We start from the raw sequence: 13565 nt of genomic DNA, 5'->3' as shown, positions 1-13565 counted from the left end.
AAAAGTTTCAACATCTTCGAACTCAAATCAGTTGCTATGATTCGTATCTGCAGATTGAAAATATTTTTGATTCAACAGAATTTGAGTAGAAAAAATGTCGGATTTTCAGCTACTATCGTTCTTTTTTTTTTTTTCGGCCTTTGCATCGCGATCTTCAAATCTTCAACAACGATTCTGTGATCTAAAATTTTTGTTGTTGTAATCTCAGTTTTTATGCGCTAGTTTTTGTGAAATTCTGTCAAAATTTGAGCTGCTCTTCCGTTTTTATAGTTATGGCATTAGGTGTTTGGTCGTTATTTTGGGTTTCAGTGTCTTTTAGCTTAAATTGGTAGCAATTGAAATTATTTCATGGATAGAATTTTTAATGGATAGAACAGGATAAATATTTTAACTTTTATAGGTAATTATGTCTTTTCCCCGGGACAAAAGGTACAAAACAAAAACCTCTGCAAATAATAGATTGGATGTGAAGCCCGTCGAATATATCAGACTTTTCACTCGATTCTCCATTTAATTTTACATGTAATGTACCATTAACCTTTTCTCTTTTTTTCTTGCAACTTGATGATTGACCTTTGGCTTCTTCCTACGCAAAGAACAGAAACAGAATTTCTAACATTTGGGAGGTTCACACGTTTCTTCTCTAAGTAATCATTTTCAGCCAATTTTAATCGGAGAAAAAATAATAATTTTCAGGAACTGAATTAATTGGACCAATAGTACATTAATTCTCTGGTACATAAACTTTAGGAATTTAAATGACATGCATGAGATCAATTTTCCGTAGTATCACAATAACTTTAGTCCCTCTTGCGTGCATACTCTGATTCTTCAGATTTGTAATTCTTACCTCTGCACACACGAATATCATGGATCGAAGGAGGACTATTTTAAAACACTTACGTGCTTAGTGAGTTGTATATATCTGGGATACAGATTCAAAATAAATTACATTTGAATAGCAGAATAAAACTCTAGATGATATGACCTAAATCTATGCAACAAAGGTCCTCTATCTACGTATTTTGCCTAAGTTGTAGTTTCTAATGTACAAAAGTATGCAAAAGTTTGGCAGATATTAGACACCATATAAATTTCAGGTCTTTCACCTTAAAGAAAGATTAAGTGCCACCAGAGGTGACCGCAAAATAGAGCTCTTTATCATTCACGCGGTAGCACTGTATTTTCATCATCTGAAGTAATGATACCAGAAGCAGCCATAGCATCTGATCCATTCGCTTCATCATTGCTCTAGCAGTGAGAATATCATACAAAGACAGTTAATTTGAGGGCCCGGACAAACTACAATCAAAGGATATTGAGAACCCCACCAGAGAGAGAGAGAGAGAGAGCTGCACCTGTTCACTGGATTTCACAGTATGATCCGGAGCTCCTGCAGTCGAAACTTTAGAAAGATCTCTTAAAATCCCCTGCAATCACAATTTACCACAAGGAGGGCAAAGCAATATCATCAATTGTAAAACCAGATTCCTGATTGGAATCATGGAAATAACTTCTAAATTCTGACTCCCAACTTACCTCAAAACTTGATAATTGAAGTCAAGAGAAAAAGAGTGTTAAAAAGTACAAAAGTAGACATTTCATGAACTCACTGGATAAGAGTTGTTACTTTTCATAGAAAGGATACCAAAAAAAAAAAAAATACTTTATAATAGACAGATGTAGTTGCTTATCCTCAAAACATCTCTTATTCCTCTCAAGCCAAATAGCCCACATGATGTAGACAGGAATAATCCTCCAGATCTGCTTTAGCTCTTTTCCAACTCTCTGTCCAAGCCAACACAGCAGCAAACTATTCATATCCATAGGCATCATCCGTTGCACTCCAAAGATGTTTAACAAAGTCCGAACCCGCAGAGTGTAATAGTAAGCCATTTGTTTTTTATTTTTTTTAAGAAGGTAACATATTTTTAAATAAGATAAAAGTAACCTTATCACAAAGATTGTGTTAAGAGATTACAGAAAGTTACAAGACCCCAAAAAGAGCAAAAACCTAGTCTTGTGGTAGTTACAAGGCCCCAATGATGTCCACTATAGACTCCACATCTTCTACGAGCTTCTTTACACCAAAAGTGAAAGAAAAATATACAATTCGTCTTGAATATTTGTTCAGAACTAAATCTATCTTCAAAGCATCTACCGTTCCTTTCCATCCATATTGTCCACCAAATACAAGCTGGGAAAATGCTCCACCATTTCTTCTGCCTCAGTGGGATACCTGGATCATTCCAGCATGCTATCATTTCTGCAGTTGTCCTGGGTACTGTCCAGTTTAATCCTTTCATACTCATGAAGAAATACCACAACTTGCTGGTCACTTTACAATGTAAAAAGAGGTGGTTATTTGTTTCAATCTCATTGCCACACAAAAAACATTTAGAGCATAGTTGCATTCCTCTCTTTATCAAACTATCATGGGTTAGAACAGCCTCTTTAACCACTAGCCAACAAAAGCATGCCACTTTAAAAGGTATCTTGACCTTCCAGATGTGCTTCCAGTTCCCGGCCCACTGTGTGGTTGTCCAGAACAATTAGAAACCTATAAGCTGACTTCACAGTATCTTCCTCTACAATCTCTTTGAAGCTATCCAGCAATTTGAATAATTCAGTCACTCTAACAACCTCCCTGTCAATAAAGAACCTTCTGAAGGTCCCTTTTCAGAAAAGAACACCCACCGCATAGTGAAAACCTCCTCTACTGAAGAGTGACTTGTGTTAAGCAAGCATTCTTAGCAGCAATCCATCCAACACACGCTTTATTTTTTTTGACAAGGTATCCATCCGAAACAAGCAACTGTAGGAGCTTTAGTCTTCCAAATTAACTTTCATGGCCAGTCCACTTCTCATTTCCCAGATGCTTTTGCAGCACGTTACAACTCACGATAAACACCCCATTACAACTAGCCAACCGGATCTGCTTATCCCTCTGTTATGAACCCGAATTCACAGCACAAAGTAAACGAGGGAAATGATAGGTTTAATTCATAAACTCAAAGAGTCAATCATTACAATAACAGAAACTAGAACTAAGAAGGAGATTCAGAGAAGAAGGATAGAGAGAGCCGAGGGAGAACAGAAAGAGATAGTCCAGAGGAAGAAGCCAGAAGAACGGAGACGAGAGGGGAACAGAGTTCTCAACAATTCGCATAACCTCCAACTCACAGCCACTACCCTTTTTAAGCGAACTGTCCTACGTCTACAAACTACTACTCAACCTGGATCCCAAATTAACTTGGCCCTATTGCTTGTACTCGGCCCATTAGCTACTTGTGTGAGATTGGGCTGGTGCTGGTTCATAACACCCCCTTGTTATCATCCAACACAACATGCTTCAAAAAATCTAATAACTAACTAATTTTAATCCACTTCCCAATAATTAAAATTCTACTAAATCTTATCTCCAACCATTATCTAAAAAACAATCAGCAACCATACAGTTTCTGTTTGCAGCTATTCTGTACAAAATAGGAAACATATGCATTAATCTCCTTTCACCCGGCCAGACATCATGCAACTTCCATTTCAAATTTCCAGCTTCAATTTATTCTCAATCCACCCCATAATTTACTTATGTTACTCCAGATTGCAGCTTTGAACGGTGTAGTAACTGAACAAGGTTCCCAGCAGTCTTCTTTACCATATTTGGTGATGATGATCACATCCTTCAGGTTTCCTCCCAATCATCATTAAGTCTCCATAACCACTTATAGGAGCCTCTTATTGTGGAGTCTCAATTTTTTAACTCCCCATCCACCTCCCTTTTTCTGCTTCATTACCTCTTGCCATTTCACTAAGTGCCCCCTCTTCTTTTCTGAATTTCCTTCTCACATAAACTTGTTTCTTCAAAGATTAATCCTTTTTTAAACTTTAATAGGAATGGGGATAAGTGACATTAGTTAGGTAGGAATGCCATCTAAAAGAGCTAACTGAAATAAGAGTTGTCGCTGGGAATGGGAATAATTGACATTAGGTAGGTAGGAATGCCTCCAAAATTTGATCAAGGGACCCCTGCTTATCCCATAATCAAAGAAAAAGAGAATGGTAACACAACGTAGCACACAATTCTATTCTACATAAATAGGCTCATATACATGGAGCAAAATGTGGACAGAATTATCATTGTTTAAACTGATAAGTTACAAAACCTAAGTGAGTAAAGTCGTCAAATTCAATACTAACCTTATTGGCCCACGTAAGTCCACATGCATTGCAGAGCGACCTTGGGCCAGCTGGTCCACGACGCATCATAGGTGTGAATTTCGAACTAATTCCACAATGTCTACATCTGTTGAAAAAAAAAAAGATCTCAGGTGCTGCATTTGTTTGATTTTATCAGTTCAACTCAGACGCCACATAAAGTTTGATCTTCTGCTATATAACGGTCAATAACTTATCAGAGGTAGCATCAGAACTTTTTCTTTTTGGATAAGGAGAGGTATGACCATGGGACTTATTCACAGAACAGAAACACATACAACTACAGACGTCTGACACTCACGATGTTTCTGGTTCTTCTTGGCTAGAGCCTGCATTCCCCTCCGCAGAAGAAGAACCCGCTTCATCAGAGATTGACTTGGAAGATGTAAACTGACCCTTTTTACGCTGCATCCTGACAGCAAAACAGAGATCTGTGAGATGCAATAGACCACGGAAATCAATTTTGACTGAAAATACTTTGTAAACCACCCTAACTAGAATCTGCATGTTAAAGAATAGGCAAAGACTGAACTTTAGAGATTCAAATAGGAAAAGAAAAAGAACCGAGTAACCCCTACATAAAATTTGGGGAAAGAAAAAGAGAAAAGGAACAATAATTGGTCCACAACTAGCCTGACGCTCAAGATGCCGCCGTCATTTACAATGTCACAAGCTCACAACTAGATGCCCATATATCAGTATAAACATCTTTTAGCAATAGACATTTTACTTCCATTGGAGGAGAGTTTCCAAATGACATGCACCCAAATTGAAGATTGAAACATGCCTGCATGAGAGCCTGCATGAGAGATAAGCCAATGGAAGATCGCATTCACTACCAATATTGTATTTGTATGTACATATTACCACGACTAGCTTTTGACGCTCAGAGTAACCTACCAAAGTGTCATGTTTGGTTCTAAGCGAAGGCTGGCCAACAAGTCAACACGTTACCAAGGTCTATGTCACACTAGTGTGCGATGCCATTAGGCTCCTTCAAGGTTCCTCCAATGATCATGTCACTGAAAGTGTATATCCAACCATGGAATTGGGACTCCGTTATAAGGAGGTCAGGGCATTAAACAACGTCATATTCGCATGTCAAGCAATGCCTTATTTATGGTAACAGTCAACTTTAAAATCTTCAGTGCACGTGGGCTTCTGCTAAATACCTCCTCTTTTTCGTCTGATAGGAGCCTTGCCCATGCTCTGCCACTCATGATACTCTCTGTCCCTTTACTTTAGGGATAGTAGTTTGGCTAAAACATCACCATCTACAGCACTGATCCCTTTCAACTGGAGCTATGTGACATATTCTAATGTTTTCCTTTTTTGGGATAGATGGCATATCTCCTTGGCCCTCTAACCTTTTGCTATGTCTATATATAACTGATTATGTTTATATTCTCAGTGATATCTACATTACCCAAAAAGTTTTAAAAAGACTGCTACTGGACAGTCCATTTCACACAAGAGAATCATAAATTAGTACCTAATGTATCCTGATAAAAAAAATAAAAATAAAATAAAACTATTTTATATCTCTTATTCCGTCCGACTAAAAAGCCAGAGACATGAACTCATTTATGCCGTACAATTAGCAGCAGAGCAATAATGGAATCTTCTAATATTAGGTAAAATGCAAAAACACCAGAAAAGTATCACAGCAATACGCTTTACAAGGGGCAAGGTGTCACTTTTCTTCTATGAAGTGGATATTAGTAGATGAACATGTTGTGTGTAGCCCATAGAAACAGTTTGCTAACATTTCAAGCAGGTCTTTGGTCTCACACAGTCCATTACATTGCTATCTAGAGCTTAGAGCAACAAGAAGTGATGAATGTAAAGCACTAAATAAATTTCTTTACTACTCCAATTACAAGTAGTTAGAAGGAAAGCTCAACTTGCGACATAATGAAAATTGGTGGAGATGACTAGTGACTAGTCATGGTAGACCAATCATGGCAGAAACTCATTTATCTCCAACACATCTAACATGATGTCCTCCAAGGAAATAAATGAAACTGTATTACCTAAGAGCAACTTCCTTCCGAACAGTGTATCGAATCTTTTTATCAAAACATCGTTCTTTCCTTTTTTCCCTAAAGCGACTCAAAGAAGCAGCCCGTTGTGGTTGATTCAATCTTCCAGGACCTTCACTTGAAGCCTAAGGAAATTGCAGAAGAAGCAGGTTAATTGATTGCAAACCAGAATAACAGAAAACCCCTACATGTCGGGAGAAAAGTTTATACCCAATTACTTTGGGAAGCCACATTGACAGCAGCGGTGCCAGTAGGGACTTCATATCCATCCAACAGCAGCATCACTGCCTGAACCTGAAAATTAATGAAGACAAAAGAAACTTTTACTCCATCGTACAATGCTTGCCTTATGAGACAAGATTATTCCGTGTTCAGACGAGAAGGACCTACCTACAGCGGAATACAGATTATTAGTTTAGCCGACCTCAGACAATTCGCGATTGAGATATAATTGATTGATTCATCAAGATGCATGTAGATAAGCAAAAAGTAATTCAACAAACTAAGACAAATCAAAGTCCATCCATCTCCATAAGGTTTTGAAAGTTAACTGTCACTCGGATTTTACAAATAACAAAAATCTTCGACCTCTTTGCTTCAAAGACTAATCAATATCCATACCAACTCATCCTTCACATTGAATCATATGAATTTCCAATTTCCGAGTACTGAATCACCTAAGTTACAAAAGCAACAACAACTACACCTAAATCCCAAACTAGTTACAATCAGCTATATGGTTCCTCTATATCCATTTCACTCTATTAGGACCCGTTTATTCCACAAAAGCAGATGTTTGCCTGGACTAACATGCCCTAGAGATTCCTGCAAAACCTAGTTTTTTTTATCCTTCTTTTTAATGATGGTGGTGTCCAAACCATCAGCACAAGTATTGAGTAACCCTACCCACCCAGGCTTAGCCAAATGGGAAGAACTCACCTAGCGGTTTTTGCCTCCGCTAGGATTTGAACCTAAAACCTCATGGTTCTCCTCCCACTTCGTTGACCACCAGGTCACACCCTTGGATGCCGACCTAGTATTTTTTAATCCATGTGGAAACTAGTAATATTATCCATGAATATACTAAGCAGAATGCATAAGTTAGTGAGCCAAAAATTTCATCCTGAAACACACATTTAACCTCAATTTAAATATCAAAATAATTCAATTAGCAAAATATGCACTTTTATAGCACATTGCACAAAAACGATCAAGATTCCCAAGTAAAAGGGCTAATAAAAAGAAGCACCTTTTCAGGTGAAACGTCTGGATACACAAACACTTGGCCTCGAAACGAGAGCGTAAGCTGATTGCTACTTCCTACGCCAGGGACATAGAGAGCATTATGTGCAACGCCTTCCACAACATTCAGCGCAGCAGCCTCCTCCATGGTTGCGCCGGCGCCGCCGTTGTGGAGGGCATGGTGGTAGTTGTGGTCGTAGCGAATGTGATGAGAAGGATCGTCTATGGACTCCCCTCCTCCTCCTCCGCCGTCGACGTCAACGTCATCATCGTCGTCTTTCCCTTCAGCAAAATGAGTCTGTTGATGTCTCTCTTGATGTACTGTTCCGTTCATTGTCTCTCTCCTGTACATCGATCTCCACGATTTGCCTCTGTCACTTCTTCCAGAAAACTGAAAAAACCTTGCTCTATGTACTTCATTTGTATTACTCCCTCCGTTTTCTATAGTTTTCTATTGAGCTAGTTTCTTTTGTAGTCTGTTTCAAAATAAATGATATATTTTTAAATTTGGAAATAATTTAACTTTAAACTCTTCATTTTACCCATTTTACCTTTAATGAGAAGCTTTTATAATTACACAAAAATCATGACCCCACAAAGCTTTATCCCTTAAGCTTTTAAGACCACTGTTTGACTCAAAAATGGTTTAATACTTTTTAAGCAAATCAATCAATGTAGATGAAGGGATAAATCGTAGTGGAAGATAATAAACTCTAGGATGATCTTGAATATAGAATCAGATAACAATGAGATAAACAAAGTTGATGAGAGAAAATGATAAACTTCTATTAGATAAGAGAGACAATGTTAGAGAGAGAAGAGAGACATTGTATTTTCAATAATCCGAATCCCCTTTTTACAAGGCTTAGATCCTGTTTATATAATAAAGGATCCTTACTCGAATACAAAAAGGCAAAGAATAAAGTACATATTGTGGAGCAGCCGGCGTGGTCGTGGAGTCGTCCCTCTTGTTGCTCATAGGTCGCTCTTCTAACCGGGCTTACGCATATTTGGTCGGTCGTGCTGTCTTGAAGAACGTAGTTGGTCAAATTCGACCCCATACAGTTAGTCCCTCCGCTCGTCGGGGTCGCAGCGAATGCGTCCTCGATGAGCGGAATCGATTCCTCCGTACCGGGAGAGTTTGACTTTGTCAATGACTTGTGACGTGACAAGCAAGGGACAGTAATCATGATTTTCAGATCGTTGAAGCGAAACGCCTTTCCTCGTGTGACGTCAGCATTCATATGCGTCATCATTGTGCGTGTTCTCGAGGCAAGGGGATCAGAAGCTTTTGGCACCTGGTTTCCCGTGCCGATTCGACGTCTGCTTCTTCGAATCTGGCGCCAATCAGCCCTATAAATAGGAGAAGGGTTCAACTTGATTCAAACTTTGGTCATTTGCAAGAGAATTCCTGACCTCCAATACATATTTTCCTATTCCAGTGTGTTTCCCCTTTGATCGAAACCCTCTTTTCTTTTAATTCTTTTGTTGGGTTGCGCTTAACTCTTTCCTTCTTTGAAAACCATGCATCAACCTTGCCGATCTGACGAGAGGGTCCCGGCGGCTGCTCCTGCGAATGTGCCGCCATCTTCTGATGGTGGAGAAGTGGGGGAAGAAGACGTCAGTCCTCTCACTGTGGAGGCATTGTTGCCAAAACATATATTATCCCGGAGATTTTAGCAAAGACTCCCCAATTCCGACTCCAGAGTTTTCGGAGTCGTTACAGAACCACTTGGATGACCTCCGCACGAAGTACGGCATACCTGCCTATGTAAAGATGGTTCCAGCGGGAAGGGATCATGTGGACGTTCATCGGCCAGGATATTGTTCCTTTTATGAATACTCCTTCTCGATCGGTTATAACCTCCCTCTTTTCCTATTGGCGAAGGAGTTTTGTCGGTTCTACAATGTGTGTCCAGCTCAACTTACGCCGTATACTATGAAGGTGCTCCGGCTGCTGACCAAGTACGCGGAGTTGGCCGGATGCGAAGTCACGGTTCATCACCTCCTTCATTTATTCAATGCCTGCTATCTAAGGGGGACCATGGTGCATCTGAGAGGCCGTGGTACGAAAGGGTTGGTGGTCAAAATCGACGACCGAGCAAGTCGTGGGTTTTGGCACAAATATTTTTTTATTAGGATCGAGCACATGGTCTCCAATCCCGCAGGGTTCCTAGAGAGGTGGAACTCGAGACGTAAGTATTTATAGTTTGTCAGCTTCTGTGTTACTCGTGACTGTTACCATTCTGACCATTATATTGCAGCTCACCCGCCCCGGCTTGTTGCCAACCTCAGAGGATGGGTTAAGGGCTTGCTTCCTTACGCGGAAGAGACACGCACTTGGCCTGCCTTCCTGCAGCGTTACGGCCCCAAAGTCTCTTCAGGTAGATTATCGATTTTTGCTTTGTAAATTCTGCAACTTTGCTTACTTATTTTTATGGCGACAAGTCGAGGCGCTTCTAGGAAGAGGGCGCTGATTCCCACTCTGCATCGATTTGACGTTGCCTCGGCCGATATACTGGTTGAGTCTGTCCGAGAGGATCCTTCTCCAGCTCCTTTACAGGGGTCACGTCTACGACTATGGTTATGTGGGAGTCGGCATCGCTGGTGCTGACTCTGCAACCCGTGAACGGACCCTCTGATGACGGGGAATCGTCAGACAGAAAAGGGAGAAGGCTCGAGAAGGGTAAGGGAGTGGCCACCGAGGCCGAGGGAAGTAACGTGCCCCAGCCGACGCGCAGACCATTCATGGCCGACGCTATTCGGTCTGGGATGTCGGCTCGTCAGAGGGGTGCTGCTCCCGGGGCTAGTTTCGCACCTGCCATTGAGGGGGGATCATCGACCAACGTCGAGGGACCAGGCGAGGAAACGGAGAGATCGGACTCCGACGTTGCTCAGGAGGATGTCGACGAGTTTGTGGGTGGCCTTACCCACGTGGAGATGACGTCGGATGGGTCCGAACGCCGCATTACAATTTCGGAGGCTTATAACTTGCTGTTAAACAGCGAACAGGCTGCTTTGGCCCTTACCCTACTGTGTGCCGCCTCCGAGAGCAAGGCGCTCAGTACTGTGGAGGATGCGGAGCTGTCACGGAAGATTTCTGGCATGGCTTTGCAGGTAATTTTTTATTCCCTTTTGTCCTTCCGTGTGTTGTAAGATTGATTCGAGGTGTGCTTATTTCTGTTTTTCTTTTTAGACCCTTATTTTGGAGGTGGAGAGGGGGCGCCGTGAGCAGAAACGAACGGCCCTTTACAAGAAGATGCTGAAAAAGTATCGAAGGTATCGCTCTAAGCACAGAGCGGTAGTTGAACGAGGGCAGTCCCAGTTGGAACGTAGAGGGGCCGAGCTGGAGGAGGCGGATAGCGAGCTGATGAAGGCTGTAGCCTGCAACAGCGAGTTGGAGGAGCTTCTTAGAACGAAAGATGATGAGCTTGAGCTGAGCCGCGGGGTGGCAGCGGAGAACGTCGACCTGCAGCGGAGGGTGGCGGACTTAACCGCCGAGCTCGATGCTAGGATGGCAGAGAATAATGGACTTTCCCAGCCTTCCTCATCTCGTCCTTCACCTGGTCGGGGTATGCGTCGTAATGCGCATGAGATGTGGGTATTTGCGAAGGCTAGGCTCGATGTATATAAGGAGCTTCATGCCGCGGGCCGCGCGACGGAGGAGGAGGTTCGGGCATGAGGAGACGAGGCTCGTGCTGCTCGTGAGGCCTGCGGTTATTACCCTGACTCTCCTGATGGGGAGGGGCCTGCTTCTGAAGACGTCAACCGGCTCGACTCCAGCTCCTGGTATAATGACGTTTACTTCCCCGGGGGTGACGGGCAGTCGTGAACTTGTATAGTGTATTTTTTTGATTTTATAGTGTGTTGGAGCTTGTCCATGGGGACGGATGTAAATATATTTTTTTTGCAATATAGATTTTATTTTTATTGCCTCGTCCATTTGGTGTTTTCCCCTTTATTTCTTTTGTAATATAATGTTTAACCTCCGTAGAGATTGTTCTTATCGTTCGTCGGAGGGTCGTGCCGTGACTGTCGTCGAAGCAGTATCCGTCAAAGTTCAAACAAGGTCGAACCAATGTCGATGGCCTTGGCCATTAAGATGTTGCTTCGACTGTCGTCGAAGCGGTATCTGCCGAAGTTTGAATCGAGGTCGAACCGATGTCGATGGCCTTGGACATTATGGTGTTGCTTCGACTATCGTCGAAGCGGTATCTGCCGAAGTTTGAATCGAGGTCGAACCGCGATGGCCTTGGCCATTATGGTGTTGCTTCGACTGTAGTCGAAGCGTTATCCGTCGAAGTTGAAACAAGGTCGAACCGATGTCGATGGCCTTGGCCATTATGTTAATTCGACTATCGTCGAAGCGTTATCCGTCGAAGTTCGAACGAGGTCGAACCGATGTCGATGGCCTTGGCCATTATGTTAATTCGACTGTCGTCGAAGCGTTATCCGTCGAAGTTCGAACGAGGTCGAACCGATGTCGATGGCCTTGGCCATTATGTTAATTCGACTGTCGTCGAAGCGTTATTCGTCGAAGTTCGAACGAGGTCGAACCGGATTCGATGGCCTTGGCCATTATGTTAATTCGACTGTCGTCGAAGCAGTATCCGTCATGAGATGGAAATTCCCGTTCATTCATTGGAGATTTCTGTTCATACAGTGGAGATTTCTGTGCATACAATGGAGAATTTTGTTCATTCAATGGAGATTTTTGTACATACAGTGGAGATTTCTGTGTATACAATGGAGAATATTGTTCATTCAATGGAGATTTTTGTACATACAGTGGAGATTTCTATGTATACAATGGAGAATATTGTGCCTATACTGGAGAGTAACGTCCCTATGATGGAGAATAATTAGTGTAGTCCCTTCACTATATTGGCCCATGGCTCGTGTCGACTGGCCGATATAGTGAATCTGTGCTCCTGTTCCACCGAGTATCCCCTTTGCCGCCTCGTTAAAAACCTTCCCGAGAAAACCCAATTGGGACAAAACTCGGGTCAGGGAAAAAGAGTACGACTCAGGAGATGCCTTTCAGAAGTGGAAGTATTTGAGGTGGGCGACGTTCCAATTGTTTTGGAGTGGTTTTCCTTCCATCGTTTCTAGTTGGAATGCCCCTTTCTTCGCCGCTGCGATGATTTTGTATGGTCCGTCCCAATTGGTTCCCAATTTCCCTTCGTTCGGATCTCTTGATGCTAGTGTTTTGGCTTTGAGGACATAGTCGCCAACTTTGAGCGACCTTACTTTGGCTTTCTTGTTGTAGTATCTTTCCGCTTGCTGTTTCTGGGCTATCATCCTTATGTGAGCCATGTCTCTTCATTTTTTGGACTCGTCCAGGTCTTGTAACCTGCCTTCATCGTTATCCACTCCACTGATATGGGAATACCTCAGGCTTGGCTCTCCGATCTCGACGGGTATGACTGCGTCGGTCCCGTAGACCAGTGAATATGGTGTTTCTCCCGTGCTAGATTTGGGCGTAGTCCGGTAGGCCCATAATACTTCTGGTAATAATTCGGGCCATGACCCTTTAGCGTCTTCGAGCTTCTTTTTCAATATGTTCAATATTGTTTTGTTGGAAGACTCGGCTTGGCCGTTGGCGGCGGGATGATACGGGGTGGAGAGTATCCGTTTGATGTGCCATTTCTCGAAGAATTCTGTTGTTTTTCTTCCGATGAACTGGGGTCCATTGTCACAGCTGATTTCTTTAGGGATGCCGAAGCGGCAAATGATATTTTTCCATATAAAGGCGATGACCTCTTGCTCACGTATTTGTGCGTACGCACCTGCTTCTATCCATTTAGAAACATAGTCAGTCAAAACTAGAAGAAAGCATACCTTTCCTCGTCCTGTCGGTAGAGGGCCGATTATGTCCATTCCCCACTTTATGAAGGGCCATGGCGAGGTGACTAAATGGAGGAGTTCCCCTGCCTGGTGTATCATGGGGGCGTATTTTTGGCACTGCTCGCATCTTCGAACATAAACTGCTGCTTCTTTCTTCATGGTAGGCCAGTAATATCCGGCGCGGATGAGGCATCGAACAAGGGCGCAGTTTCCTAT

General features: G+C 42.3%; 1 protein-coding gene across 1 annotated transcript; it reads right to left on the bottom strand.

Annotated features, from left to right (window-relative positions):
• Positions 1-883: 883 nt before the first annotated feature.
• LOC109242731 (GATA transcription factor 24-like) lies at positions 884-7927 on the bottom strand. Its single transcript, XM_019409581.1, has 7 exons — positions 7510-7927; positions 6471-6554; positions 6252-6385; positions 4520-4630; positions 4201-4306; positions 1359-1430; positions 884-1251 (listed from the first exon to the last, which is right to left on the bottom strand). The coding sequence occupies exons 1-7, from the start codon at positions 7852-7854 to the stop codon at positions 1162-1164; spliced, it is 942 nt and encodes a 313-aa protein (XP_019265126.1). The 5' UTR covers positions 7855-7927; the 3' UTR covers positions 884-1161.
• Positions 7928-13565: the final 5638 nt, after the last annotated feature.

The sequence above is a fragment of the Nicotiana attenuata genome, unplaced genomic scaffold (genome assembly GCF_001879085.1).
Source record: "Nicotiana attenuata strain UT unplaced genomic scaffold, NIATTr2, whole genome shotgun sequence".
Taxonomy (NCBI): domain Eukaryota; kingdom Viridiplantae; phylum Streptophyta; class Magnoliopsida; order Solanales; family Solanaceae; genus Nicotiana; species Nicotiana attenuata.
Note: the sequence above shows the minus strand (reverse complement) of the source record. Positions and strands in the feature narration are given on the sequence as shown.